This window comes from Clupea harengus, chromosome 23 (genome assembly GCF_900700415.2).
Source record: "Clupea harengus chromosome 23, Ch_v2.0.2, whole genome shotgun sequence".
In the NCBI taxonomy this organism is placed as follows: domain Eukaryota; kingdom Metazoa; phylum Chordata; class Actinopteri; order Clupeiformes; family Clupeidae; genus Clupea; species Clupea harengus.
Window position 1 is genome coordinate 1,996,731 of NC_045174.1, and position 25,791 is coordinate 2,022,521.

General features: G+C 42.7%; 3 protein-coding genes across 9 annotated transcripts in view; 1 reads left to right on the forward strand and 2 right to left on the reverse strand.

Moving 5' to 3' along the window:
• Window positions 1-6,401, reverse strand: part of stambpl1 (STAM binding protein-like 1) — a 24,478-nt gene extending 18,077 nt beyond the window's left edge. Inside the window, exons 1-3 of one of the 3 annotated variants that reach the window (XM_031560897.2) lie at window positions 6,303-6,401; window positions 5,028-5,094; window positions 1,920-2,029 (exon numbers count right to left, since the gene is read on the reverse strand). In XM_031560897.2, the coding sequence (XP_031416757.1) occupies window positions 1,920-2,003 (84 nt within the window). In that variant the 5' untranslated portion in view covers window positions 2,004-2,029; window positions 5,028-5,094; window positions 6,303-6,401. Of the gene's footprint in view, window positions 1-1,919; window positions 2,030-5,027; window positions 5,785-6,302 lie in introns of those variants that run through there. The other 2 variants (XM_031560898.2, XM_031560899.2) reach the window with 2 other exon arrangements.
• On the forward strand, window positions 4,495-10,176 carry ankrd22 (ankyrin repeat domain 22). Of its 4 annotated transcripts, none has more exons than XM_031560901.2 (6): window positions 4,495-4,940; window positions 7,793-7,984; window positions 8,484-8,591; window positions 8,722-8,799; window positions 9,111-9,209; window positions 9,510-10,176. In XM_031560901.2, the coding sequence occupies exons 1-6, from the start codon at window positions 4,860-4,862 to the stop codon at window positions 9,585-9,587; spliced, it is 636 nt and encodes a 211-aa protein (XP_031416761.1). In that variant the 5' UTR covers window positions 4,495-4,859; the 3' UTR covers window positions 9,588-10,176. The 4 variants fall into 4 exon arrangements, with proteins under 4 accessions (XP_031416761.1, XP_012675479.1, XP_031416763.1 ...); XM_012820025.3 differs by lacking the exon at window positions 4,495-4,940 and adding an exon at window positions 6,483-6,615; XM_031560903.2 differs by lacking the exon at window positions 4,495-4,940 and adding an exon at window positions 6,642-6,755.
• On the reverse strand, window positions 10,177-25,466 carry lipf (lipase, gastric). Of its 2 annotated transcripts, none has more exons than XM_012820013.3 (10): window positions 25,377-25,466; window positions 24,332-24,448; window positions 20,932-21,049; window positions 15,931-16,129; window positions 15,454-15,563; window positions 14,585-14,721; window positions 14,009-14,155; window positions 13,737-13,808; window positions 11,457-11,525; window positions 10,177-11,174 (listed from the first exon to the last, which is right to left on the reverse strand). In XM_012820013.3, the coding sequence occupies exons 2-10, from the start codon at window positions 24,440-24,442 to the stop codon at window positions 10,941-10,943; spliced, it is 1,197 nt and encodes a 398-aa protein (XP_012675467.2). In that variant the 5' UTR covers window positions 24,443-24,448; window positions 25,377-25,466; the 3' UTR covers window positions 10,177-10,940. The 2 variants fall into 2 exon arrangements, with proteins under 2 accessions (XP_012675467.2, XP_031416760.1); XM_031560900.2 differs by having other exon boundaries at window positions 25,386-25,447.
• Between the last annotated feature and the right edge of the window lie 325 nt (window positions 25,467-25,791).

Consider the following 25,791-nt stretch of genomic DNA (forward strand, 5'->3'; position numbering starts at 1 on the left):
AAGGAAGAGAAAGAAAAAAACAGGAAGACGGAATATGTGTGTGGGAGAGAGAACAGCAGAAAGAGAGAGTGAAAGAGAGAGAGAGAGGGTGAGGGTGAGAGTGAGAGTGAGAGTGTCAGAGAGAAAGGGGGGACCCAAGGGGGTGGCAGAGATGTGACATCACCACCCCATCAGCATTTGGCCTCATCAGCCCAGCAGCAGCAGTGTTGGCCTTGAGGCGTCACCTGACTAAGGCCAGCATTCAGCATTCAGCACTCAGCACTCAGCATTCAGCATTCAGCATTCAGCATTCAGCATGCCTGCAACCTGCCCTGCCCTGCTCTTCTCTACTCTACTCTACTCACCCTGTCCTTCTCTTCTCTACTCTACTCTACTCTACTCTACTCTACCCTGTCCTACTCTATTCTACTCTACTCTGCTCTGCTCTGCTCTCTATTCCTTAATGCTCAGAGGCCATAGAGCCAGGTGTGGGAGAGAAAACTTGCATGCAAATATATGCACACACACGCACGCACGCACGCACGCACGCACGCACGCACGCACGCACGCACGCACGCACGCACGCACGCACGCACGCACGCACACACACACACACACACACGCACGCACGCACGCACGCACGCACGCACGCACACACACACACACACACAGCGCAGGGAAACTAGGAGATTTACATGTAGACCACAGAGACTATCTACACATGCACTACCACAAAACACACAGTTATGCTCCCTCAAAGACAGAGAGCAATTGTGTGCGTGTGAGTGTGGGTGTGGGTGCATTTGTTGTGTGTGTTTTAGAGAGAGGGGGTTGGGAGAGAGGGAGAGAGAGAGAGAGCGAGAGAGAGAGAGGAATAGAGAGAAAGGGAGCGAGAGAGAGGGAGTGGAAAAGATGCAAAAGAGAGAAAGAGCGAAGGAGCGGAGTGACCGGAAGGCAGAAGCTAACCGGCCTCCACTTGCCGGCCACCCTTGGCCCATACTAATGACCAAACAGTGGCCCTCTTTCACACGGGTTACCAAGGAACGGCAGAATCTTATCAAAATTCCAGAGCCTTCCGGCAAACTGGAGAAGAGCCCTGCGGAGACAGCTCTCACACTCACACGACAGCAGGCAGAATCTGTAAAACCAGGGAGCCAAATTTGTTTTTTTCTTTCCTTTTTGCAAACACATTTTTTCTTTTCTTTTTTTTTAACTCTGTGTATTTCTATAGCAGGACTGCCAAGGAATCACACACGGTTTCCTCCGAGGCAGCAGTTAATGATGGTGATAACGCATCCTTTGTCTAATAATTATCTATTTATGAGGAAGAGGAGGGAGGGAGGAAGAGAAGGGAGGGAGGGAGGGGATAGATGCATAGATGGAAGGATGGAGGGCAGAAAGGAACTCACATCCGTTCCCTCGTTCCCTCCCCCCCTCCCACTTCAGGAAGGGAGGGATGTGAATGACACAGCAGCTGCATTGAAAATGCTAATGACAGTGACTCAGAGGATAACGAGCTCTCCTGCCCCCCTGCCCCCCAAACACACACACACACACACACACACACACACACACACACATCACTCATCCTGACTAAATATCAAAGAGGATTAAGCTTCACCAAAGTAAACGTATGTGAGTGTGTGTGTGTGTGTGTAGTGTGTATGTGAACTTATATGAATGAGTGTGTGTGTGTGTGTGTGTAGGTGTGAGGGAGGCGGGCAGCAATGTGTGATGTCAATCCTCTGATTACTCATCAAAGCGTGGTGGTTTTCAATATGTGTGTGTGTGTGTGTGTGTGTGTGTGTGTGTGTGTGTGTGTGTTATTGTCCTTGTATCCTACATGCGTGACTGTGTGGCTGTATGTGTGACCATGACCACAAGTGCTGATCGGTGAGTGGTGAGATAGAGTGAAGGTGGGGGGGGGGGGTTCCACTCACCAGCGTGCTGAAGCTGAAGCTTTGCTCCATGGTGTCTCTAGCAGGAAGGCTGACAGCAGGCTCCAGTCTTCCCAACGTGTCCATCTGTCGCCCCCCCAGACTCTGGCTCACTGCGGGGGGAGAGGAGAGGAGAGGGAGAGGGGGATAGAGGGAGAGGGGGATAGAGAGAGAGGGGGATAGTGGGATAGTGAGGGGGATAGAGAGAGAGCAAGAGAGAGACACTTGAGCTGAGATAATGTGGGGCATAATGTAGGCCCGGATCGATAGGCTCCCCTTTCCGAAGGGCAATAAGTCATCTAAGTGTTTCTGTACGTCACCGCTGCGTCCGTTCAAGCACCTGCACCCGTGAGGCTGTGTCTCACCCTACTGACCATGCGGTGTGGGCATTCACCCCAGAGCGCCAACATGACTTGTTGCTAATCTGTTGACTAGTTTTTGTGCTCCCAGGGAGGCTCCTGGAGATCCGTGTTAATCACTGTTAATCACTACTGTTTTGTGTTTTTTTCCTGAATCGTGAAGCCTGTTGCGGAGTATTCCAAAAATTCTCGGAGCTCCAGTTGCTATGTCAGCTTGTAACCATGCAGAAAAAATATGGTGAGTCATAGAATATCTTGGAACTGTGAAAAGAGAAGGGAAAAGAAAAAAAGAAAGGTCCTTGGTCGTTTTCTTTTCTTTTCTTTTTTTTTTTACTCCAGAGCATTTGATGGAGTGACCATTAGACAAATATTCTCTTTGGTGTCTGACTCTGGGTTTGGGAGGCGTGTGCAAGCATTGGATAAATGTAGCTGGATGTCTGGTACATTCGCACGCAAGGCTGCTATGGCAACGTGCAACAGATGTACTGTAAAAAATAGGTGCATGGTGTGAACTTAACACCACACCATCGCTGCTGTGAGCTGGGCAGGATTTCGACCCAAGGGTACGGCACTTTTCTGCAAGTGAACAAATCCCATGCAAATAGCAGGGAAATAGCTCATTTAAATTTGATAAAGATCAGAAGTATGTCAAATAAATGTAAAGTACGTTATTAGTATTTTGCATGACTTCCGGGTCAGGAGAATTTTTCAGGATGGCAGGTTAAGTAAAAGAAGAACGCGGCTATGATAACCATGGTAACCAGCTCCAGTCTCTTGGATAAAAGTCCAATAGGGAAAAAAAGAAAAGAAAATGTTTTGCACATCTGTCTGATTCACCTGAAAAGCAACAGCAGGGGGAGAACAAACAACTACCATTTGTGTCACTTAAGTCTGGTTTGCCATTATTCAATCTTTGGCTGCTCTCAAACTGAATGAAGAGGGGGGTTCATTAAATGACAGCAGCTTCTCTCTCCCAGGTGTGCTGCAGCCTATTGGTCACTTGGGCAGCGGTGAGGTGACTGGTGAGGGAGCTTCAACAGCCTCTTTTTTTATCTTGTTTTTTGTAGAAATCACACACTAAACCTTGAGAGCCCCTCAAGCTTGCATGGCCCTGAGGTTCGCAGGGGTTCAGAGCCACACAAAACCAAAGAGACATGACATACACGCACACACCAGCAGAAAACAAAGAAAACAAAGAAAACATGAGAGTCTCTCCACAGCATCAACTCTAGTTCTTGACGGACACGAACAACCAAATAATCAATGACTCCTGCACAGAAAGCATGCCTTCGTGGTTCAAGGAAATCTTGGTTATAATAAGCATTAGTCATCTATCAATCTCCTGGGAGAAGTGTGTGTGTGCGTGTGTGTGTGTGTGTGGGGGGGGGGGGGGGCATATTGGAGTGCGAGCTTCATAATGCGAGTCTTGAGGTAGACAACGCGTCCCCTGTTGTTCTGTGTGGGAGGGTGCAGAGAACCTCAACGGAGAACACACTAGACACAGAGGAGGTAAAAGTGGGAGATTCGTCGTCCCTGACCCACGGAGTCAACGTTGCTCACAAACAACCTCTATTCTTTAGTAAAATAACGTTTTGTTCAATCCAGCCTTCATGGACATTTCAGTTTAATCGTCATCAGCTTCATCTGTGGAGATCTGAAACGCAATGCTTGCTGACTCACCAGGCACTCTTAAGTGCCTGTTATTTGTATGCCTTCAAAATCACTAGCTATGCCATAAAATATTCAGGCTCAATCCACAAGCAAAAAATATAAAAAGGAGAAAGCAAGCAATGTGAAAACTGGAACTGTTTTGTGTGTTCCAACAAAGCCTTTTGTAATGGCCTAATAATGGAAGAATGTGAGTAAAAATGTCCCCCAACCTGAATTTTAAGAGCGCAGGGGAAAAGTTACTTGTTTTTCATGTCTAACTATTGCCAAAGGAGAAGTTAACTAATTGACCTCTAGGAATCTGAGCTAGGACCACACGACTATTCATAATACCTTCTTTCCCCATTTCCTTAAATAACCTACGATGAAAATCTGGCCCATCATAATATACACTGGTATTGAACTGTGATAATTGGTAATTTCATCATTCTATTCATTTTGTTAATGAACAAAATACACATTCATGCATCTTGTTTCCACACAGGTGATATGGCAGATAAAGTACCGCTTCAGTGAAAGTTGTGTGGCGTAGCGATTTCACTTCCCTCTCACCGAAAAGAAACCGACATAAAAAGATTCTGAGTAGTACTAACCGACTAAACGGGAAAAACAGTCAAATCTAGTTGTCTAGTGTGAAACACTTGTACGATTTGCTCGGTATGCCTGGCCCGTAACCTTGGTAGTTGTGCTAAGAAACAATATTTCAAGTAACTGCTGGCGATTTTAGCTGTCAAACTGATTGATCCAGATGTTTATTCTACACTACGTTCTCTTCTATCCAAATTCAGAGTAACACAAGGAGCAATTCGCAAGCTCACTTCTCCCCTCGTCGTTCTTTAATCAACATCTGCGTGTTAAAGATAATAATCTTTTAAAGGCAGACTATAGTAGCCTAGATTCCGTCGTAGCTTATGCTATGCTCCTCAAAAGTGCGACAGCGACCAAAGCCACATCGCCTGGGAATGCAAGATTCAAGGAATCTCTATTTCCGCATCGGGTAAGAACACCATCAAACATAATTTACTTTCATTCTTAAAAAATTACAAAATCAAAACATGCAATATTTTGGAGAGGTTTAGCCTACCAGTTATTCACCCGGGCTGCTGCTGGTCCCATGCTCCGCGCATCCTTGTCGTCACACGTAGCACATGCTAGAATTCAGTGCAAAAACAGAAACCTGGCGTCAATACAAGGCAGTGCTCTTTTATATCCAAACCTCGCGTTTTTTGCCTTTTGTTTATGCTTCTTTGTCACTTCATAAAACCCATTATTTAGAATGAGACACGTTTTCGGGGCTCAACGAAAGTTTACCGGTGATAAAAATGGCTGAAAGCTGTCTTTCAAACCAGATATCCTATAAGGACCGCAGGAGATGGTTCGTAAAGCTCCGCAGTCAAATCAACGCTGAGGCGGCTGTAGCAGCAGTTATTACAATGTGACAGCTGAAGGGGGTGGGGATGAAACCACTCCAGAATGACACTGGTCAACGTAACCTACTGTAGTTAGCATGTCACACGCACCACTGCCCTCGAATAAAACTGTACACTGCTTACTTTTATTAAAAAGAGAGGCTTGCATTTGATGAACAAGGAGATGATAGGTTCTTATACAGCAGGCCATGGTATCTAAGCGTAATGTACGTGGACAAAGTGAAACAATCCTTGCCTGATCGAGGCAGTGGAGCAATAGCTTTAAGGGCCAGTTGTTTCTTCATCCTTGTGTTTTTCAAGACAATTAGCGGCGTTAAAAATGCATTCGATAATACGTTAATTTAGTCATGTTTTGGTGGTACATTCGTGGAAAGCAGCGCGCAATCCAACCCTGAATTTTAGCGCTATAGCCAAGGCTACAGCCTGATGTTGGCTATGGCTCGGCTGTAAGCTTAGATGAGGCTGAGTGCAATTTCATCTAAATATTCAGTAGATGGCGCGCAAACCCCAACACGATTTTATTACACAACTGAATGACAGGGTTTGATCGTCCATCAATATAGTCTTATTGTATGGAGGCATCCTTAACGTGGTGAGTTCAACACTGACCACAGTCCAGACCTTATTACAGACATAGGCCTATGAATCTATACCCAAAAGGAGACTCACTGTGTGTGTCACATTTCTTGTAATCTTTGCATCTAGTTGTGACATGTTTTTAAATATAGGGCCTACTACTTAATACCAGACTGGGGAAAAACGACTGGAAAATGTCTTTTATAAAGAGACACATCTTCATGGTCAGGCCCCCAGGCCGATTTCTTGACCACTGACATTGTCACAAGACCGCATATGAGGCCAAATAGTTCAATTCTCAAATCTCTCCTCCCAAACTCCATCGAGGAAGTGTGTTCAGTGTTCCATTTTACCTGAGGCGATTGCTCAACCGGCTTCCGCTTGTTTAGACACGCAGGCCTCTGTCAGATTTTTTCGCGCTGATGCTTAGGCCGTGGCTACATGATGAAGCGACGACTGAACAAAAAATCAAACTCACTGAAGTGATTAAGGGCACTCCCAAAACCTTTACTTGTTCTGCTGGGTGAAAATTACGATCTCCGAATCGTCATTTTAAGTGTCAAGACTTTTAGAAAGCTGGAGAAGGGGGAAATTCGAGTCAGGTGTTTTCAGTTAACCAGGATACGTCACGACGACTGAGAAGGCATGGGAATATTATATTCTGAGGTACTGTTTAAACCTAACGTATTTACCATAGGGTTATGGTTATCCACGTTACGTGGTGTTCTACGGTTTAGACTAGTAATAGTTTGTTTAGACTAATGTGGTTATTGTATACTACTGGCTATGTAAGTGGTATATGACAAGTAAGTTATCAGTCTTTCCCAGGAGGGGTTTTGTCTTCAAACAAAGAACACACTACCAAATGGGCCCCGACGCCTTATTTGTCTTCATTTTTAAGAACGTTCATGTTTGTTTTTGCTGTTGACTCTGTGTGATGGCAAGACTAAAAGGTTAGTTGCTGTTGAACGACATTCCTGGTGTAATCTGTCAATCAAGCAGGATGATTCTTCTGTTGCTCAGTTCCTATTTAAACCTAGCCTTGATTAGCAGCCATTGTGAAAATCTCTCTATTTTTGTTCCACCATTCAGATTTTTCTTGGATTTGAATACAAACATTAGTCCGAGTTACCATAGTTTAATTCACTAGGCCGTTGGTAGTGACATCCTTGTATCTCTGGAACTGTGTTAAACCCAGTTTCTGCTGAAGCACAGAGAGTAAACTGTTTCGGAACCATTCAGACTGTTTCGTCATCTGCGGACAATATTGTGTGCAGTACTGTGCAAGAAGAGACATGATGACATGATGTTTTCCATTGCACAACTCAGAATTATACCCAGATATTCTCCACCTCTTCACATTGACGTCACATATTTTGGTGTAATTAGGCTATGTCAAGTCAAACATAAACCTGATAGGCTAACCTAAATGGACAGTAGTACAGAAAAATATCATATTCCCAGGTGACTAGCAGGGCAAAAGATGATATGACTGGAATATATTCATCCTATAAAGAGCTGTGTTCAAGCTTCAGTCTGAAGTGCAGCAGGTGTTTAAAACGGGTGTGTTGCATTAGATACCTACAAATGTGGCCAGACTGGTTGAGCAACTTTTCCTGTTGGTTTGTCCTTTGTCACAGATTGTCAGTCATAAATCAGATATATTAACATCACGTATGTTATTATCCTTTGAATTACTTGGTTTAGGGGAAGCTGTAGTGCAGGGATAGCATTGGCGTCCCGTCCCATAAACATGTCTAGTGCCCACAAGAACCCAGGTTTGAGTCTTAGTATTAGTTGTTTGTCTAACTGAAATGAACTAACATGTGTCCCAATGCCACAGCCCATGTGCCAGGCTGCCTACGACAGTGATGTCCATGAAGTATACCGCCTCTTCAGGGATAACCATAAAAGCCTGAACGTCCACGATGAGGCCTCAGGAGATACACCCATCATTGCTGCGTGTAGACGGGGAAACCATCACACGGTGAAGTACCTGATGGACCTAAATGCCGATGTTTCCGTACGGAACAAGGTAGTTCACCTTAGGTTGTCTGGGCGTCTCAGAATTTCACATACTGTTGTTGAATTTTCAGTGTCATAAGTTGAAAGAAAATGAGATTTTGAGTATCATATTTGATAATTCTCTGTTTCATGCTATGATTTGACTTGAAGAGTATGTGTATTGTGTGTGTGTGTCTGCATCTGTTATTCTCCTATGTCCAAAATTAAATTATGACTCGGCCACCAGCCAAGGTCTACCGAGCCAAAAAAGCCATTTGGCTGCACTATTGCCATTAAGTTCCCATCCAGCGGGAACCTTTCTGAAAGCAACCGAGAGTCAGTTGGGTTGTGAATGAGTCTTCTTGTGATTCACAGACTGACAGTGCCGAATGTGACCCCCAGCCATTGTGCCTTGTGAACTCCTTTAGAACGTATTGATTAGCATTCTAGAAGTTGGCATCATTCTGGAAGTTCCAGCCACGGAGTGTGTCTGTTGTTTTGACAAACATGTCTGTCTTTTGTCTACACAGAAACAGAGGACATGTTTACACTATGCAGCCAAAAGAACCTTCTCCTTTCTGGATTACCTCATGATTGCCATACTCATGCCCATTCTGTTAATCGGATACCTAATATTGGTAAAGCATCTTTCCAAATGTCAGTTTAGGTTTGCAGCTTGTGGATAGGTATTCATGTGATTGTACATATGTGTTTAGCCTACTTACATAGTGTGCTAATGTGTCCCTATGATCTCTTTGACCCAACCAGATTGAGAAGCAGAGGAAGAATGAGAATTTAATTAAACTGGTTTTGAGCAGCAAAGTGGAGGTTAATGCTGCAGATTACGTGAGTTGTTTTTTCATACATATAATCACCTCTAACTATATTTTTCTTTTGAACATGTTTGAACACCGTGGCAGAAAAGTGCATTTCACGTTGTTAGTCCACATACTCCTTTCAATGACGAGAACATTTTCACTTCATTGTACCTACCCCCTAACCTAACCTATTCTCACCAAATTCACCAGATTCCAGAGGATACTTGCATGGATCTCGGCCAAATCTGGAATCTGCTTTTCTATACTAAAGAAAATGAGAGGTGGAACTGATTTGTTAATGCATGCAAGTGTAGCTGAATGTCAGCTTTTGTCTTACAGAAAGGCAACACAGCCCTTCACTATGCCTGCCAGAGAAAAAGCCAGGGAATTGTGCCATTGTTACTCGAAAAACATGCAGATGTTTCAATCAAGAACAACGTAAGTCATGTTGAAACGGTTCATCTGTGTGTTTACTGATTTGTTGACTGAATTCTTCTGGTATCTCACAAGCCATCAGCACCTAATCTACTTCTGAGGCTCTTCATGGAACTCAGCCATGATGTCATAGTCATATGATGGCTGCGGAATGATTTTATTTGAATCATAGTTACGGTTTTAAGAGTTTGTCTATTTGTAAACAAGGCCTAAAAAATTGCCGTAATGTTGACAGTGATTGCTTATGCTTCTCTTAAGTGTCAGGGTTATTTGGTAATGCTTTAATTTCCTGTGACCTAACAGAAGGGTGAAACTCCACTGGATATCGCACAGAGGCTAAAGTTTAAGAAGATTATTGCAATGATGAAGAAATCAGGTTGAAAGGAAGTCAAGATTTCCCAGAGAAAGAGGGCCATTATGAGACTTTTACAAACCTGGGTAAATTAACTCTGAGTAAGTGGTAAACCTCCAAATAGAAGAGCCCTGTGGCTTCATTTTAATTCATCCAGATTTGTCACTAAACCACATACTTGGAATACCCCACCAGGACAACCGGAATGTTAAGAAATGCTAAAGTTCTTTGGCACATCAACTGTTGCAAGGAATGTCACATAAATGTTGGTTCTTTCACCTCACATTTGATTAGTATTTCACAGTTTGCAAGTGTTGTGCTGCACAGAATTGCTTTTACACTGTTTTTCATTTTCAAGTTTCTACTGTGTTTTTTAAGCACAGTATAATACACATTGGTTTTTTTTCTCCATAATTTTAGTTTTGCATCACAAAAATGACAGGGGTAATGTTGCAATATTGACCCAATTGCTTTTGCACCTTGTAAATAATTTCTATTTATTTTATAACCAATTCTGCTTAGAGGGAAGCGTTCAGTGTATGTAAATTCTAGGGTTGAATTGGGTTGCTATATGTCGTATGTCTTGAGCCTCAATAAAGAATGTTTTCAGACTTCAAATGACTTTGAGTAAATGTTTATTAAAGTCATGAGTAAACACTGTTGGTGAAATGAGACAGCATTGATCAGCATTTTAATCAAATGTTTGGAATTAACATGAGAGTATAATGCAGCCTTTTGGTCAGTGCATCAAACATTAGAACTGTATAGAGTGTACATGGAAAGTAAAAATGTAAAAAGTTGCTAAAAGCCCGGGCCAACAGAGGTAGCAAACGGCATCAGCTATTAATCTGTTATATTCCTATGGTAGTGGTTAAAAAGAAATAAAAAGTAATCATTAGCTACAGTATATCAGATGCAACAGAGCATCATGTAATGCTAACTTGGACGGTCAAAGTGCATTTCTGAGAGAAAAAGGGGGTAAGGCAAGAATGGCTACCATCTTAACTCAGACTGAAGGACGTAGCTTTTAAACCTCCCACTGCACTTTCACCAGCTGCAGGATATAGTGGCTCAGACAAGGAATGAACAGACAGACGGACATTTAACATGAGCCGAGTTTGTATAACAGGGAAACACTCACACATAAAACAAATCTCCCTGACATAGTGGATATCCTACATCCTTCCCTTTCGAGTAATGCTTCCAAACTTCAAACCTGAGGTCATTCAAAAGTGTAAAAACAAACAGAGATACACGCTAACGTTTAACGTCACAGTGCCTTTGGACAAGTTCCTCAGCACAGCGGCCGATCAGCTTGACAGTGGCCCTAACAAGTATTTTTCTAAAAGAGACGTGAAAGAGAGAGGAGACCCAGTGGCTCTTCACAGATTCTGCCTCATGAGTTTGATCATGTCGCCGAACATCTCCTGCGGCGCGTCCAGCCCCCAGATGAAGTCCAGGTGCTCCCAGTGCGGGATGTTGCGGTGAAAGACCAGGTTGGGGATCTGTGTGAGGAGAATGTCCACGTCCTTCGGGTCGGCGAGGGTGTCGTGGCCGCCGGACCAGAGGGCCGTGGGCACCTTCATGTCCTGGACATTGTAGTGAGGTGGGGTGGTCTGCAGGCAAGAGAAAATAAGTACTTGCTTCTTATACTTACTCAACTACTATCCTTAGTACTTATCCTCATTTAATGTTCTATTAATTACCATGGTCTTTGGTTCCTGGAAACACATCCTACGACAATTATTTGTTTTGGTAAATGGCTGACTGGTAACTGTTAGTGAACTTAACACTACATGGCTACATGATTACTGTGATGTGATTGTGAACCTATTAAAAATGGTACTGATCAAATTGTAGCCTTTGACTGTAGAGTGGGATGGTTGAAATGGGCTTACCTGGTTATAGTGTACCATGTTTCCTTTTTTGCCATAGTCATAAGCCATCAGCTGCCCACCTTTCACACCCTATGGATATGAATCAGAGGTGGGATCCTTTAGTGTCATATGCTTTACAAAGCTCTTTTTATTCAACACACATGCCCACACAATCACACACATACACACACATGCCAACACAATCACACACGTGTACACACACAAGTACTGTCAGTACTTTGTACCATTACTTAAAAAAATAAAAAAAACATAATTACATCCCTTAAATCTGAGAAAAAGAAATCAACCCAAAAATGGAATAAAAGGCAGGGTTCCAGGTTGCTCCAAAATCCCATTGAGAATGTGAGACCATATACAGCACAGAACACCACATGCTACTCTTCCTGTCTTTCCAGTGTGCTGGCAATGATATACTCAACCTGCCAAGTCACTGTATGCCCCAGGCCCTTTTTTATACACCATACTGTGATTGCGAAAGTTCTCTGTGCATGACAGAGATTGCGTGATGCAGTGCTTTTTCACTAGCCAAATTAGTAATGTCTTTACGCCTAGCCTTGATGGATCTTCCCAATTCGAACAGAAGCTGCAGTGGAAACAAGCACACCGGGGTTTAATAAAAGAGGAAGCGTATGGTGCTACCCTGATTGAAAGAGACACCCACTCAACTATTATTTATAAACTGATGTGTCACTCTTCATGCTTGCATTGTGAATTGGGGGAGGGCTCAAAAGCACGCAGTGTCCAAACTGTTGGCAGGATAATAACTCCTTATCTTGTCACAGCTTGGAAACGAAGGGTATTACATTTTGAGGTTGCCAGTTTCTGTGCGGACTGTGGCTGTCGTAGGGGATGCGCTCTGGGTTTAACCTCAAGAGGACCAAACAGTCTCGGGAGAAAGAGAAGAAAGAGAAGAAAGAGAAGAAATAGAAAAATGATGGGGAAAAAAGCATCAAAGCGCTCAGCCAGGGCATGCCTGCCGAGAACACTGGGTAACAGCATGGGGTGGGTGAGGGAACAGAAAAGGAGCGCGTCTGCAGTCTGGAGCTTATCACTGAGACAGTGTGTGTGTGTGTGTGTGTGTGTGTATGAGAGAGAGAGAGAGAGAGAGAGAGAGAGAGAGGGAGAGAAAGAGACAGTGTGTCTGTGTGTGTGTGTGTGTGTGTGTGTGAGAGAGAGAAAGAGAGAGAGGGACAGTGTGGGTGTGTGTGTGTGTGAGTGTGTGTGTGAGAGTGAGAGGGAAAGAGAGAGACAATGTGTGTGTGAGTGAGTGTGAGAGGGAAAGAGAGAGACAGTGTGTGTGTGCGTGGGTGTGTGTGTGTGTGAAAGAGAGAAAGAGAGAGACAGTGTGTGTGTGTGTGTGTGTGTGTGTGTGTGTGTGTGTGTGTGTGTGTGTGTGTGTGTGTGTGTGCGTGTGAAAGAGTGTGTGTGCACAAACATGCAGACTTTGGGAGCATTGGGTTATTCGTAAATTCAATCTGGCACTCTGAAAATGGACACAACCCAAACAGCCGTGTTGAAATTGGGTTTATGTTTAATTCAAGAGCTTGATGACAGTGAGGATGATGAACACTATTTATGCGATTTTCTTGAATGACTAATTATCATCTGTTACTCGCTGATAAGTACGTTGCAGTAATACTATCCCAAAACACCCTCTGCCAATCTTTCCAGTTAGACTGACGTCACACTGTCACTCTCTCACTCTCTCACTCTCTCACTCTGTCTCTTCAGCTGGAGTGCCCAGAGTGCACTCTGAACGTTCTGAAAGTGTGACACTCCGGAAAAAAACCCCGAATGACAGTTCCAATGGCATTCCGAATTTACGCTGCTCGGCTTCAAAGTGCCGGAGTATGCTCGGAGCGCTCTGAGTGGGCCTATTACTAACGCACCCATTGTGTGCCCCAGTTCCGTATAGGGAAGTGTGTCGTGCTGTAGAGGGGGTCTCAGCACTGCGCTTCTACATGCCGCTGTTCAGGACTGGCGGAGTAGATCTGTACGTCATGCGTCACAGACTCTTATGTGGCATGGAGGTTCCATCAAATGGCCGATGTTTTTCCATGAGACGTTATTAGCACATTATCCTTTGTGTGTCTTCATGGAAAGTTGCACAGTTCATGAAATACACCTTATGACATACAAGAATTCAGTGAAATAAATTTAAAAGCACTGGCAACACTAGTTGAATAATGTAGGCACCAAAATATTATTAAACTCTCTACTCGATGCCACAAAATGCCATGACACTTACTTATCTTTGGCAATTTAACTTGTGTTGTTTACCTGGGACCAGTGGATCATGTTTTGCACTGAGGTTCCAGCAGGACAGTGGGTTGTGTACACTGGTGTCCGTGTCTAAAGAAATGAAAAACACATGAAAACACAATAATTCAGACGAGAGTATGAAAAGTGCTGACAGTCACATGGACTTGTTGATCCAAGACTGATCCCTGCGTGAAGATATTTTGACCACATGCTAATATTAGGAGTGCCTTCTTGGCATGTTTCAAGATGAATAACAACGGTTCAATGAGAGACTGGGCTCTACCCCGTACCATGTTGAGATTATTCTCGTCGAAGCCGCAGAGCAGGAAGAATATGTTTCCACACAGAACGCTGAGCGGCTGCTTACTGCAAAACTTGGTCGCAAAGAACTTGATGAGGTCGTTCTGAGGGAAGAAGTCTTTGCGGCCAAAGATATCCTGCAAAAATCCAAGCAAAGCGTTGACATGAATCAGTATTGTTCTTCTACTGTCATGACAAAAACTTCACTTGAAAATGAAAAATGAAGCATGAAATGGACACTAAATGAAACTGACATCAGCATTTGCAAACTGAGCACTGATCACCATGCTGAACACAACCTACCAGGCAATGATACCACAGCACATATACGACCCTACTTGTTGCACGAGGCCCAGGCCTTTACAGATACTTAGAGGTGCACTGATTTTTCACGGACTACAGGACTGAGACTTACGCACTTACAGTTTCAGAGAGAACACATTCACACACACACACACACACACACACACACACACACACACACACACACACACACACACACACACACACACACACACACACAGAAAGAGAGACAGAGAGAAACACACAGTTGACATGTCACTCACCCAAATGAGGAACTCTGGGAAGATGGACAGCTTGGTCATGGGGCTGTCAGTGAACGCCACCGTGGCCACAGGAGCCAGAGCAAAGAACATCTTGATTTTACTCGCCAGCTCAGGCATGGTGGAGAACGCAATGAAGGCTAGGCAGAACATAATGGCAACAACATGTCACAGTTCATCTATTCCTGCCCACGGAAATCAACTAAGTCCCTACAAGATGGACGCAAATACAGGTTTCATATTGATTCAGTTTCTAACTATATATGAATATGTTTTATTCAACCTCTGTGTACAGTATTTCAAATGCAGACTCAAGCTTTACAAAAAGCAAAAACATAGATCAAAGCCCATATTAAGATCTTAAAATATTATGGCTCGTAAACAATGGGGGAGTACCAATATGTCCCTGAGGCACACGGGGACATGAAAGCTAATCAGTGCAAGGCCACACACGGCCACACAGGCTCCAGACAATGAGAGAGATGATTAGAAGAGGGACATTAGAGAGGAGGAACTCAGACTCAGTCATTGTGAAGATGGTCTGCGGTACGGGCAGATTAGAGAGCCTAGCGCCATGACACTGAAACCCGCTGCCCAAAGCAGGATAGGACTCAAGAAGCTCCAGGGAGATGAGTTTTGCAAAGGAAAAGTTTTGTCTAGTTTAGTTTAGGAGTGCAGTGTTCTTGGTAAATGGCATTCAAAAATCACTTTCACAAGCTCTTTTTTAGTATTTCCAAGCACTACTTGAATACTGCTTTCTTGTTTCAGGTTGTATGTGTTTGTGTGCGAAGCTGAATGTAATTCTAAGTATAACTGGTGTAAAAATGGTATTTACAGAAAATGAAAATGCATATTTTAATGGCAATAATTACCGATTGTCGTTCCCTGAGAGTGGCCAACATAAAAGATCTGTTCCTGTCCAGTGAACTTGGTGATGAAGTTGATGACCGCAGGAAGATCTTTCTTGGCCATCTCATCGTAGCTAGACAAGCACAATTAAAAAAAAAACAGAAAGAGATTATTTAATTGTGATTTGCCTACATTAAGCCCCCCTAATAATAAGTATAGTATAACTAGTATTAAGCTTTCATCTTTAGTGTTTCCACAGGAAATGGATTCTGTTAATTGGAGGTCTTTCACTGGATCACATATCAGAGGTGTGTTAATGTGGTAAGACAATTATGTTAACAGATGTAAACACAATTACAACAATTAACGTCTAGAATTTTATGATACCACTGTATTTGGGATCTTGGCAGTTGTTTACACATTAAGAATGTGTGTATTTGTATGTGTGCTTGTGTGTGTGTGTGTGTGTGTGTAAGTGTAAGTGAACTGCATAGCCATACCTGAATTCCCAGAATTCGTCCTGGTCAGTAGTGAGACTAACATGCTTGTTGGACCAAGTGTTGCCCCGGCTGTTGCCCATCCACACGTCGAAGCCTGCCTCGGCCAGCGTGAATCCCAGGCTGGTGTTGGGCAGGTTGGTCACCCAGTTACTGCCTGCGGCCAGCAGCCCGTGCTGCAGGAACACCACTGGCCTGGGATCTTGGAGGAATCATAGGACACATGTTAGAGGTGTCAGAGGAGATGTAGCTTTCAGAGGGATGATATGAATCGTGTCATCAGAGAAATCAGGATTTCAATGAAATATATCAATCAGAGAAAATAAAAAGGGTATAAAGAAAATATATCAATTCCTGAGTGAGCCTCACAATGGTTGAGTGAGAACACTTCGAATAGTGGTTTGAACTCTCTGGGTCACTGTAGCAACATGCACTGGAGCAGCAAACTCAAAAGGAAAATGTGGAGATTTTTGATGATTTAATCAAATGTCAGGGATCACAGTGGACACTTTGTTTGACACCCAGTAACCCCTCTTTTTAAACAGACACTGTGCTTGCATTACATAGGATAGGCATAGTCAGTAATAACATCACATGTGGGACTATGACTCATTCCTGTCATTATCAGCAACAGAAGATCTGTTGTTAATATACAAAATATATAATAAATGGATGAATTTCGTAGGAGAAAACAATCTGTATACAGACAGCCATGGCTAACTCCTGACTGTCTCCTGTATTTATATCAGGTGTCCAACCACACCAACATTTCAGATGATGTAATGTTTCATTTGTAATTGCAATGGCTAATACTGACCAGCAGAGGGAGCACCTGCTGCAGCAGTCAGGTGCTAAAGAAGGAGGATTGTTCTGGGCGCACTTATTGCTCGCCTGCCTTGTCTTTCTTTCGGGGGTCCTTTGTAATCCATGTGAGTTAGAAACAGGAAGTGAGCCAAGGCTCAGTGTAGCGCTAGCACACTATTGTCTGACAAGACTGTTTCCCTTTGTATCAATCATTCTTGTTCTTCAAACACACACACACACACAAACACACACACACACACACACACACACACACACACACACACGCGCCAGCACACTTTAGACTTGATCAGAGGATGGAGGTGAGATTTTAGACTTAAGCCATAACTACTCCATTCTTCCACTGTCGATTGTGTGACTGCTCATGGGATATGTAGTCTGAGACGGAATGTGTCTGTGATGTCTGTGACTACATTTTTCCTTTCTTTAGATTGAGTGTGTTCTTTATTAGACTCAGAGAACACGAACACCAACTAGGAAAATAGGAACACAGACAATTCAAAGTCAGAGTGTGTACCACGCTGAAACCAAGGTATGATTGCCTCATTGAGTGTTTGAGTGTGTGTGTGAGTGTGTGTGTGTGTGTGTGTGTGTGTGTGTGTGTGTGTGTGTGTGTGTGTGTGTGTGTGTGTGTGTGTGTGTGTGTGTGTGCAGAGTTCATCCTGAGAGACTGGTAGAAGTGGAACAGCAGGAAATGATATGCATCTGCCAGGCACCACTGTTGAGCCTTCTGGAGGTGTCATGGGCCTAATTCAACACAGCACTAATGAAGGAAGGTTCCCACTTGACAACCCCAGTGTAATGCTCATGAAGGCATCTTTGTTGATGTTGTTGTTAAGTACTTATAAGTATCGGTATGATGGTTGTAGTGCACTGTATTGTTATAATACTTAGGCTAGGTTGTTGTGTATGAGCACTTGCGTGTGGCAATTAGAGGTCGCTGTGGGAAGTCCCCAACTAATAGCACAAGGACATTAACATCTTTTCCTGTGTATAACTAAAGAAATCCAGCACGTCAGCAAGCCTCCACACATGCATACACATTTTCTCTCTCTCTCACACACACACACAGGTACGTATACACATACATATACATGCCTACAGACAGAGACACAAATCCATCTTCTCTACACACACACACACACACACACACACACACAGAAATAGTACAAAACTGTATGAAAAACAGCTTGATGATTCTTTATTTATTCATCAAATATCAGAACACACTTACTGGCCCATTGAAACCCACACAAGCCTCTACGTACAGGCATACATACACACACACACACATACACAAACACAAACAAACACATAAGCACACACACACACACACACACACACACACACACACACACACACACACACACCCTCTCTCTCTCTCTCTCTCTCTTGTTGATGCTAAATCCCTTGTCTGACTGATGAAGCAGCATATTAAAAGACCCAATCTCCATAACAACCCGGGCAACATAACACTGATAATTTTACCGTTTGCATAAACTCTCAGGGTCATTGGAAGTGCACCGTGCCGACCTGGAAAGATCCCCATTACCATAACTGAGAGAGATGCTGGCACACGCCATGGGAGACTGGCTAATAGAACAACCCTCCCCCGGAGCAAAGAGCAGCCGAGCCAGAGGGGAAAAGATTCAGCTCCATGTCATATCAAGTATGCTTAAGTAGTAAGTACTTCTTGCTTAACTAATTAATGAGTACACTGTGTTCTTTATATTAGTACATGCTATGGCAAGGTGTATAAGGCTATGGTTAGGGTTAGGTTTAGTCAGGGTGAGTAACATGTTATATTGTACAAAGATGAGTACATAGTATTATTTATCACTTAGGATTAGTATTAAGGGTAAGTACACACTGTAATAAGGACATGGTGTTCTCCCGTTCATCTAAAATGACCCAGAGACAAGGCACCAGACTCCTGTGGGCATCTCCACTCACACACAGCACCTGGAGAAGGAGGGTGAAGCAACCGGACAGCTTCTCCCCTCCAGTCCCCTCACCTCTAGCCAAATGACCATGAATGAAACATAAGAACAGAGAGACGAGGGCTGTTGAAGCTGAGGATATTGATCCAGTTGCTTGTGTTGTCCACTTGACAGGTCCCCTCTTTCAATCAATCAATCAATGCAACGCAACGTACGCGTGTGATTCTTAAACACTGTGTCACTTCTCATATGCTATCAACCTCAAATCAGTTCAGTTCATGATTTCAAACACCCACACAGCTCCTAAACCATTATCTGTTTCCTTCTGCGCTAACCAAGGACGCTGAATATGCATTGAGGCAACACTGCCACTGTTGAAGGCAGGACTACAGTTATGGGGTTGATTGGTAGTCAAACCCCACAACTCGCTTCAATCAAGATATATTCAATATTCAGGTCTATTTGCCTTCATGAAGCACCCTAATGTTTCTATAGTACTGAAAAGTCAACCATCCAAAAGACTGATAGACAAAATGACTGCACACAGCTTTACAAACCTAAATGTAGACCACAAAAAGACAATAAACACTGCATTCACCTCTACCAGTGTCTTCAGCACAGATAGATCACACTTGCACAACCTCACACCTGAGCATAATTATAATCTATGCATGATGGTATAAATGTATAGAACCTACCATTCTTTAACTTTGATTAATTGTAATTGCAACATTGACCTTTACTTTAATGCCTCCGAGATATTCTCTAACAGACCTTTAGTCCCGCTATGGCAAGTATGAAGTCACTTGTGCCTGCTCATTACAGGCTATGTTCCAGGTAACTTGAGTACTTGGAAACTGGGAGATCCAAGTGAGGAGAAAGCTTGGACCAGCGATCTCATCGTCTAAACCTGAGATGGAATCTCTGAGTCCGGGCCAAGGTGGATTTGCGAGTTCCGAGTTCTGGGTTCTAGACTTTTTCGAGTGAAATGGACTAGGAACTGTAGCATGGAAGAGGATGGCCATATTCCACCCAGTGACAAAGGTCATGTGTGGGATGCTGCTTGCACTCACCACAATGCAGAAAAAAAAGATGAAAAACAAAGGAATGAAATGAAGAAAAAAGGAGAAGAGAAAGGAGAGAAGGAAGAACGTGGAATCAAGCCAACCCAAGTCTTTATGCGCAACAACTGTCATTTCTCCTTTGCCATCGGCATGACAACACAGTGTGAGTCGGAGGTCGTGCGAGGTCACTCCTCTTGTGCAACCCCCTCAAGTTGTGTTCTGTTCATGGTTTGCTCCTCGCGCCCATTGCAGGTTTTCCATACCATCAGACCATGAACCCAGGCTAGCTGTTAGTGTGCTGCATTTCACAATCACTGACAGATACTACTCACGCTCCAAAAATATCATTTTTCACAAATTCTCTCCCAACTACACTACAGGAACTTTCCTCTTGGTTCCATCTACATGCATGACACCTAATGTTACTCACAAATATTAGGTAATATTCTTTAAATCAGCATCAGCTTGATGTATCTAAATCCTTCCTTCCATTCTTTGTCCTGATTCTGGATTGATTAAATCACAAAACCTCTATACATACTTTAAATATACTGTAAATAGCCTTTGAAAGAACTGGTCTTACAGGGCAGGCATTTAACACGGAGTGTCAGCACAGACAGAGTGAAACGTAGCATCTCTGTCAGACCATCATCTGCCGAGCCTGTGCATGAGTCTGAGTGTGTTGGCTCGTCTGTGAGCTGGCAATGCTACACACACACACACACACACACACACACACACACACACACACACACACACACAGACACACAGACACACACACACACAGACACACACACACACAACACACACACACACACACACAACACACACACACACACACACACACACACACACGCGCCAGCACACTTTAGACTTGATCAGAGGATGGAGGTGAGATCTCTTTCTTTCCAGTGACAGCATCAGTGCAGCACTAACAGCTCCACCATTAACTATTCATGCTAATGAGGTCCTCACACAGACAAATCACATACACACACATTCACCTCAATACCCTTTTCACTCGCTGCTCATACACACACTAAAACACCGTCTAAAAACACAAGAGACCGTCCAAATATTTACACATACACACATTCTGTGCACAAACACATACACACACATTCGGAACCAACCTAAAACGCACACACACACACAGTCTCATGCATGCATAAACATACCGTCTCCTTTTTTGCTGTGGATGCCGTGTGGGATCCGGTTGACACTCAGGATGTAGCCATCTTCAGTGACCACCTCGTACTCCTCAGCAGGGAAGCCCCAGTGTCTAACAATCTCACTCTGAGAGGGTGTGTGTGTGTGTGTGTGTGTGGGGGGGGGGGGGAGAGAAAGAGAAGGAAATAAAATAAAAGTCTTTTATTATTACACTCTGTTGAGATCAACGCAAACACTATCATGAATATCAGATTCAATATTATCGGCCATAACCCTCATCAATTATTGGATTTATTATTCAATCTTCTGAAAACTGAAATATAGCACAGTGTCCATTGAGACCAGCAAAAGCTGAAGGAGGAAGGAAATAAAATTAAAGTATTTATTATCACACTTTGTTGAGATCAACGCAAACACTATCATGAATATCAGATTCAATACTATCGGCCATAACCCTCATCAATTATTGGATTTATTATTCAATCTTCTGAAAACTGAAATATAGTAGTGTCTATACTAAGTAATACTGTTGCCTTTTCAGTGTGTCCAAAACTGTAGTTCTGTGCGTGCAGACTCTTTGAATGTAACCAGGCCTGTGTGTGTCCTTGGCCCCCCGCTTAAAATAACACCAATGAATTAAATGCTGTACTGGTTGGAACTGCATTTAAAACAAGAAGCTACACCTCGCCTTTCATCCTGCCACCGAACCATTAGTGGTGCATGCCTTTGAGAATACATTTATTTCAGCTGGATTTAACTGACTCACAACAACCCTCCCCCCTCACACACACACACCAAACACATATAGACACTGCCTCCACCTTACACATAGACACATACACACACACACACACACACACACACACACACACACACACACACACACACACATACACACACACTGCCTCCCCCTTACACACAGACACACACAGACACAAACACACACATACACACTGCCTCCCCCTTACAGACATACACACATACACACACACCACCACCACTGCCGCCACCTTCAGTACAATATAAATTCAAATCAGAAACTTCAAAGGGAAATGTGCAAGCTTGTTGGTTCCAGCGCTGCCATGCAATCTCTTCCATGCATAATTAAAGACAGTTTGGCTCTACCCCCTGGGCTGCCAGTCGGCACACTGTGGTGGATGCCACTTAAGGATAAATCCGCTGCTGCCTCAATACACATTAGCAGTGGAGGGGATGAGAGGAGAGAGGGGGGAGAGAGAGAGAGCGAGAGAGAGACATAGGGGAGAGAGAAAGAGAAAGACAAGGACAGAGAGAGAGAGAGAAAGACAAGGAGAGAGAGCGAGAGAGAGAGACATGGGAGAGAGAGAGAGAAAGGTCCAAGGGTGTAGGAAGCAGAAGGAGGCAGGGTTTCTAGGTCTTACCTATTTGTTCTTCTATCATGCTCTTTCTTTCTCTCTCTCTCTCTTCCTTTCCTTCCCACTGTCTGTATGAGCCAATGTGTCACAAGCCAGTAAGGCAGTGTTTCCCATAGTGTGTGTGTGTGTGTGGGACGGGGACGGGGACGGGGGACACAGAGTTATAGCAAGGACGGTGCACGTTGAGAGCAAAAAAAAAAACGAACAAGAACCCTGAGCAACCAACTACTGCCATATACTTCCAGCATAGCAGCCTGTAACTAACGTATTTGGTGAAGAGTTCAAAGCCTACTTTAATAATAAGAATTATACAATATGGACAAGGTTTACCGTTCAGCCTATATGTTAGATGGGATAGCTAGCCTAATTATTAATACAACGGACATGCCCCTAACATGAACCAATCAAAAGAGCACACAGCCACAGAAAGATACACAGCCAATCATAAAACCATATTCGTTTTAAACAAAAGCTCTGATCAAATACATTTAAAAAGTGTTTAACTGAAAGAATATTTCGGTTTAACTGATGTTAGCTGTTCAAATGTAGAAAATATGTGTAAGAAAATCTATGCAAAAGCTGATGGGCATCTGTTTTTTGTTTTGTTTTATTATTAAAAACAGGTAATTGGCTATATGATCATCTCATTCTTAACACTGTGGTATTTCTCATTGTCAAAGATGGAAGCTGCCATGAGAAGTTATGGAACCACTGCAATATAGCAAGAACAGCAACCAAACACATCTAGTATGACTAAGTGGCAGGGCTAAAGTGAAGGGGTTATATGGTCATAGGTAGCCTGCTTTCACACAGCTTTTTAAACTGACTGCTTACAGGAGTATTATCATGATGATATCATTGTTTTTAATCTACCTCCCTCTTCAAATACCCACTGAATGCCCAAATTATTGGATTATACCGAGAGCATATAAAACCACAAACGTTGTGCTTATCTTGTGTGCTTTTCTGGTGGTTAAAAGTCTGCTTTATCAACAGCCCTGTCAAGCATTTCAACTACCACTGAGGTTGGCTATCTTGACAACAAAACCTGACGACATCCATTAACACTTCTGAAATCTTACAGGAGAGAGTGTGTGTTTAGGGTTAGGGTTAGTTTAAAACAAATACAGCGCTAAAAGAAATGTTATCTTTTCCTTTGCTTTAAATAGTGTTTTCACTGAAATGCTATATATAATAACTAGAGACCTGTTAAACTATCGTGTGTTACCATGTTCGTCAATCAAATGTAATATATTTCTTAGATAGGAAACATGCCATTTCAATGGTGGATAGGATTTGGATGAGGGTTAGAGATGACATGAGTGACATCTGTACTTACATGTGAAGTACACTGTACTAAACCTTTAATTAATGAATGGCTTAAGCACAAAGCGTCTAAGAACATTTAAATGAAGAGGGACTGACTAACCTAATCTGAACATCTGAATCTGTATCTGCAATGGTCTGCAGTGCCGAAGTGACCGTTCAACAACAAATTGTTGATATTTTTGTGTCAGGTCTTCTGTGTCTCGTGACGTTTGCATGAGGTCCAAACTCGGTAACCTTTAAAAATACCCTGAGACCTGATTGCTGACACATACGTAAATGTATTTGTTCATATAGGCCTACTCAAATAGCACTTCTCTGGGTGACATGAACTCAATGCACACCCACTCTTATCATGAGGCATGCTGGATCCTAACATGCAGGCAATGGGAGCAAAGTTCAGTGTTTGCAACACAGTACATATCTGCCTCTGTGATTCAGCTCTCACGTGAACCTCCCAAAATGGGAAATGAAACTGCTTGCTTCTGTGTTTATAAGTATCCTAATGGTTATATTGTTGTTATACAATCATTATGTTGCTCTTTCCCTCCTTTTGTCAATACCATTACACATTTTATAAGTACATGAAAACTACATATCTCTATAAAAGTATGAGATATTTAGCAACAAATATTCACTAATGCTAAATAATGACAGTAAATTACCTAATAGCTTTTGTAATACTTACAATGTTCATGTTGACTTCTGGGTCAACTCCTTTCTTGTCCTTGAATGCATGTGGCTTACTATGAGATAGGCCACAGAAAAGGAAGCAGATGCACAATACTAACCACTCCATTTCACCCTGTGAGACAGAAGGCACACAAAACAGACTTAAAGTCAAACACTAAATATCAAACTAAGTCACAGCACTTAACTGTCCCATGAGCGCCAGTGGGTGTCTTTTATGGTAATTTGTATCAAGATAATTTTCACATAAAAGCTGTTTGTTCAGATTCACTCATTTTTGAAAGCTATCACTGTTCTGAAGCATTATTTGGTGGAACGGAGGCCTCAAATGGGCAAACAACTCATGACTGTTATTTTGAACAATATTGTAATATATCCAAACAAGGCCTAATTCCTACTTTCTTCAGTGATATTAACCAGCATTCTGTCTGAATAAACCATTTTGTTTTTCAGTTGGAGGTCCACATTGACTTGTATTGCTGTGTTCAATACTCCTGTATGTACATTTCAAGGGTCACACCTCTCTTGAATAGGATATCTAATACTGTGATAATTGTATAGCCTGTGTGTTTGCGTAAGGCATATCCGTTCATAAGGAATCATCCAATTTTCAAAGGTTATTTCTAAAACCATTTAAGCAGTCTACTACTCAGCAAACATCGTTATGCGTGCTAACACAATGTGGCATCAGTTAAACACTCAACATAGACATGGGAAACTGTAACAAATGTGTCATATTGTGTTAGTAAGCAGGTAACATTACATGTTCTAGAATGTTGCGTGGCGAAATATGGACCAATTTGCGCAGACGCCCTAATATAACTCCCAAGTGTTACATATGTATGCAAGTATGCAAGGAAACGAGACTTTGTTATTGTCCCTGAAACTTTATATGACAAGACTAAGGCTCACACGTTTTACCAAAACCTTGTGCAACACTTCGAGAATACTTCAGGGTTGTTACTTCGGTTCATCTGATTATCGATAATTTCATTATAAATTAACTTAAAGAGCAGAGTAATTAATTCAATGTAAACACTTACCCAACGAACCTGTTTGAAAGCCACTTCCTAACTGCGGGCTCGACTAGAGTCATGCGGTATCCTACGCAAAACACGTAGTTTATAACGTCAGAAGCCGACCTTTGATGAAATAGGAGTTACACTTAGTGGCAAGAAGTAGGAGGCTATCATGTGGTTTGATCACCTTTTCTCCGATTACTGTTTTTAATCAGTGACTCAGCCAAAATGATGACCACAAGATGACATTTCCCCAAATAATGTCGTAGGCTATTGTAGCTTACGTTGTGCAGACATCAAATACATTGGCAAGATTTTTTTGATGAAAACATGACTGAATCTGAAAACTGTAAGCCATAAAATAGAATGTATTATATGAATGAGCAGACTGAAATAAAAACCCTACATTTGAGGTTCGTCTCTTTGATACATTTGTCAG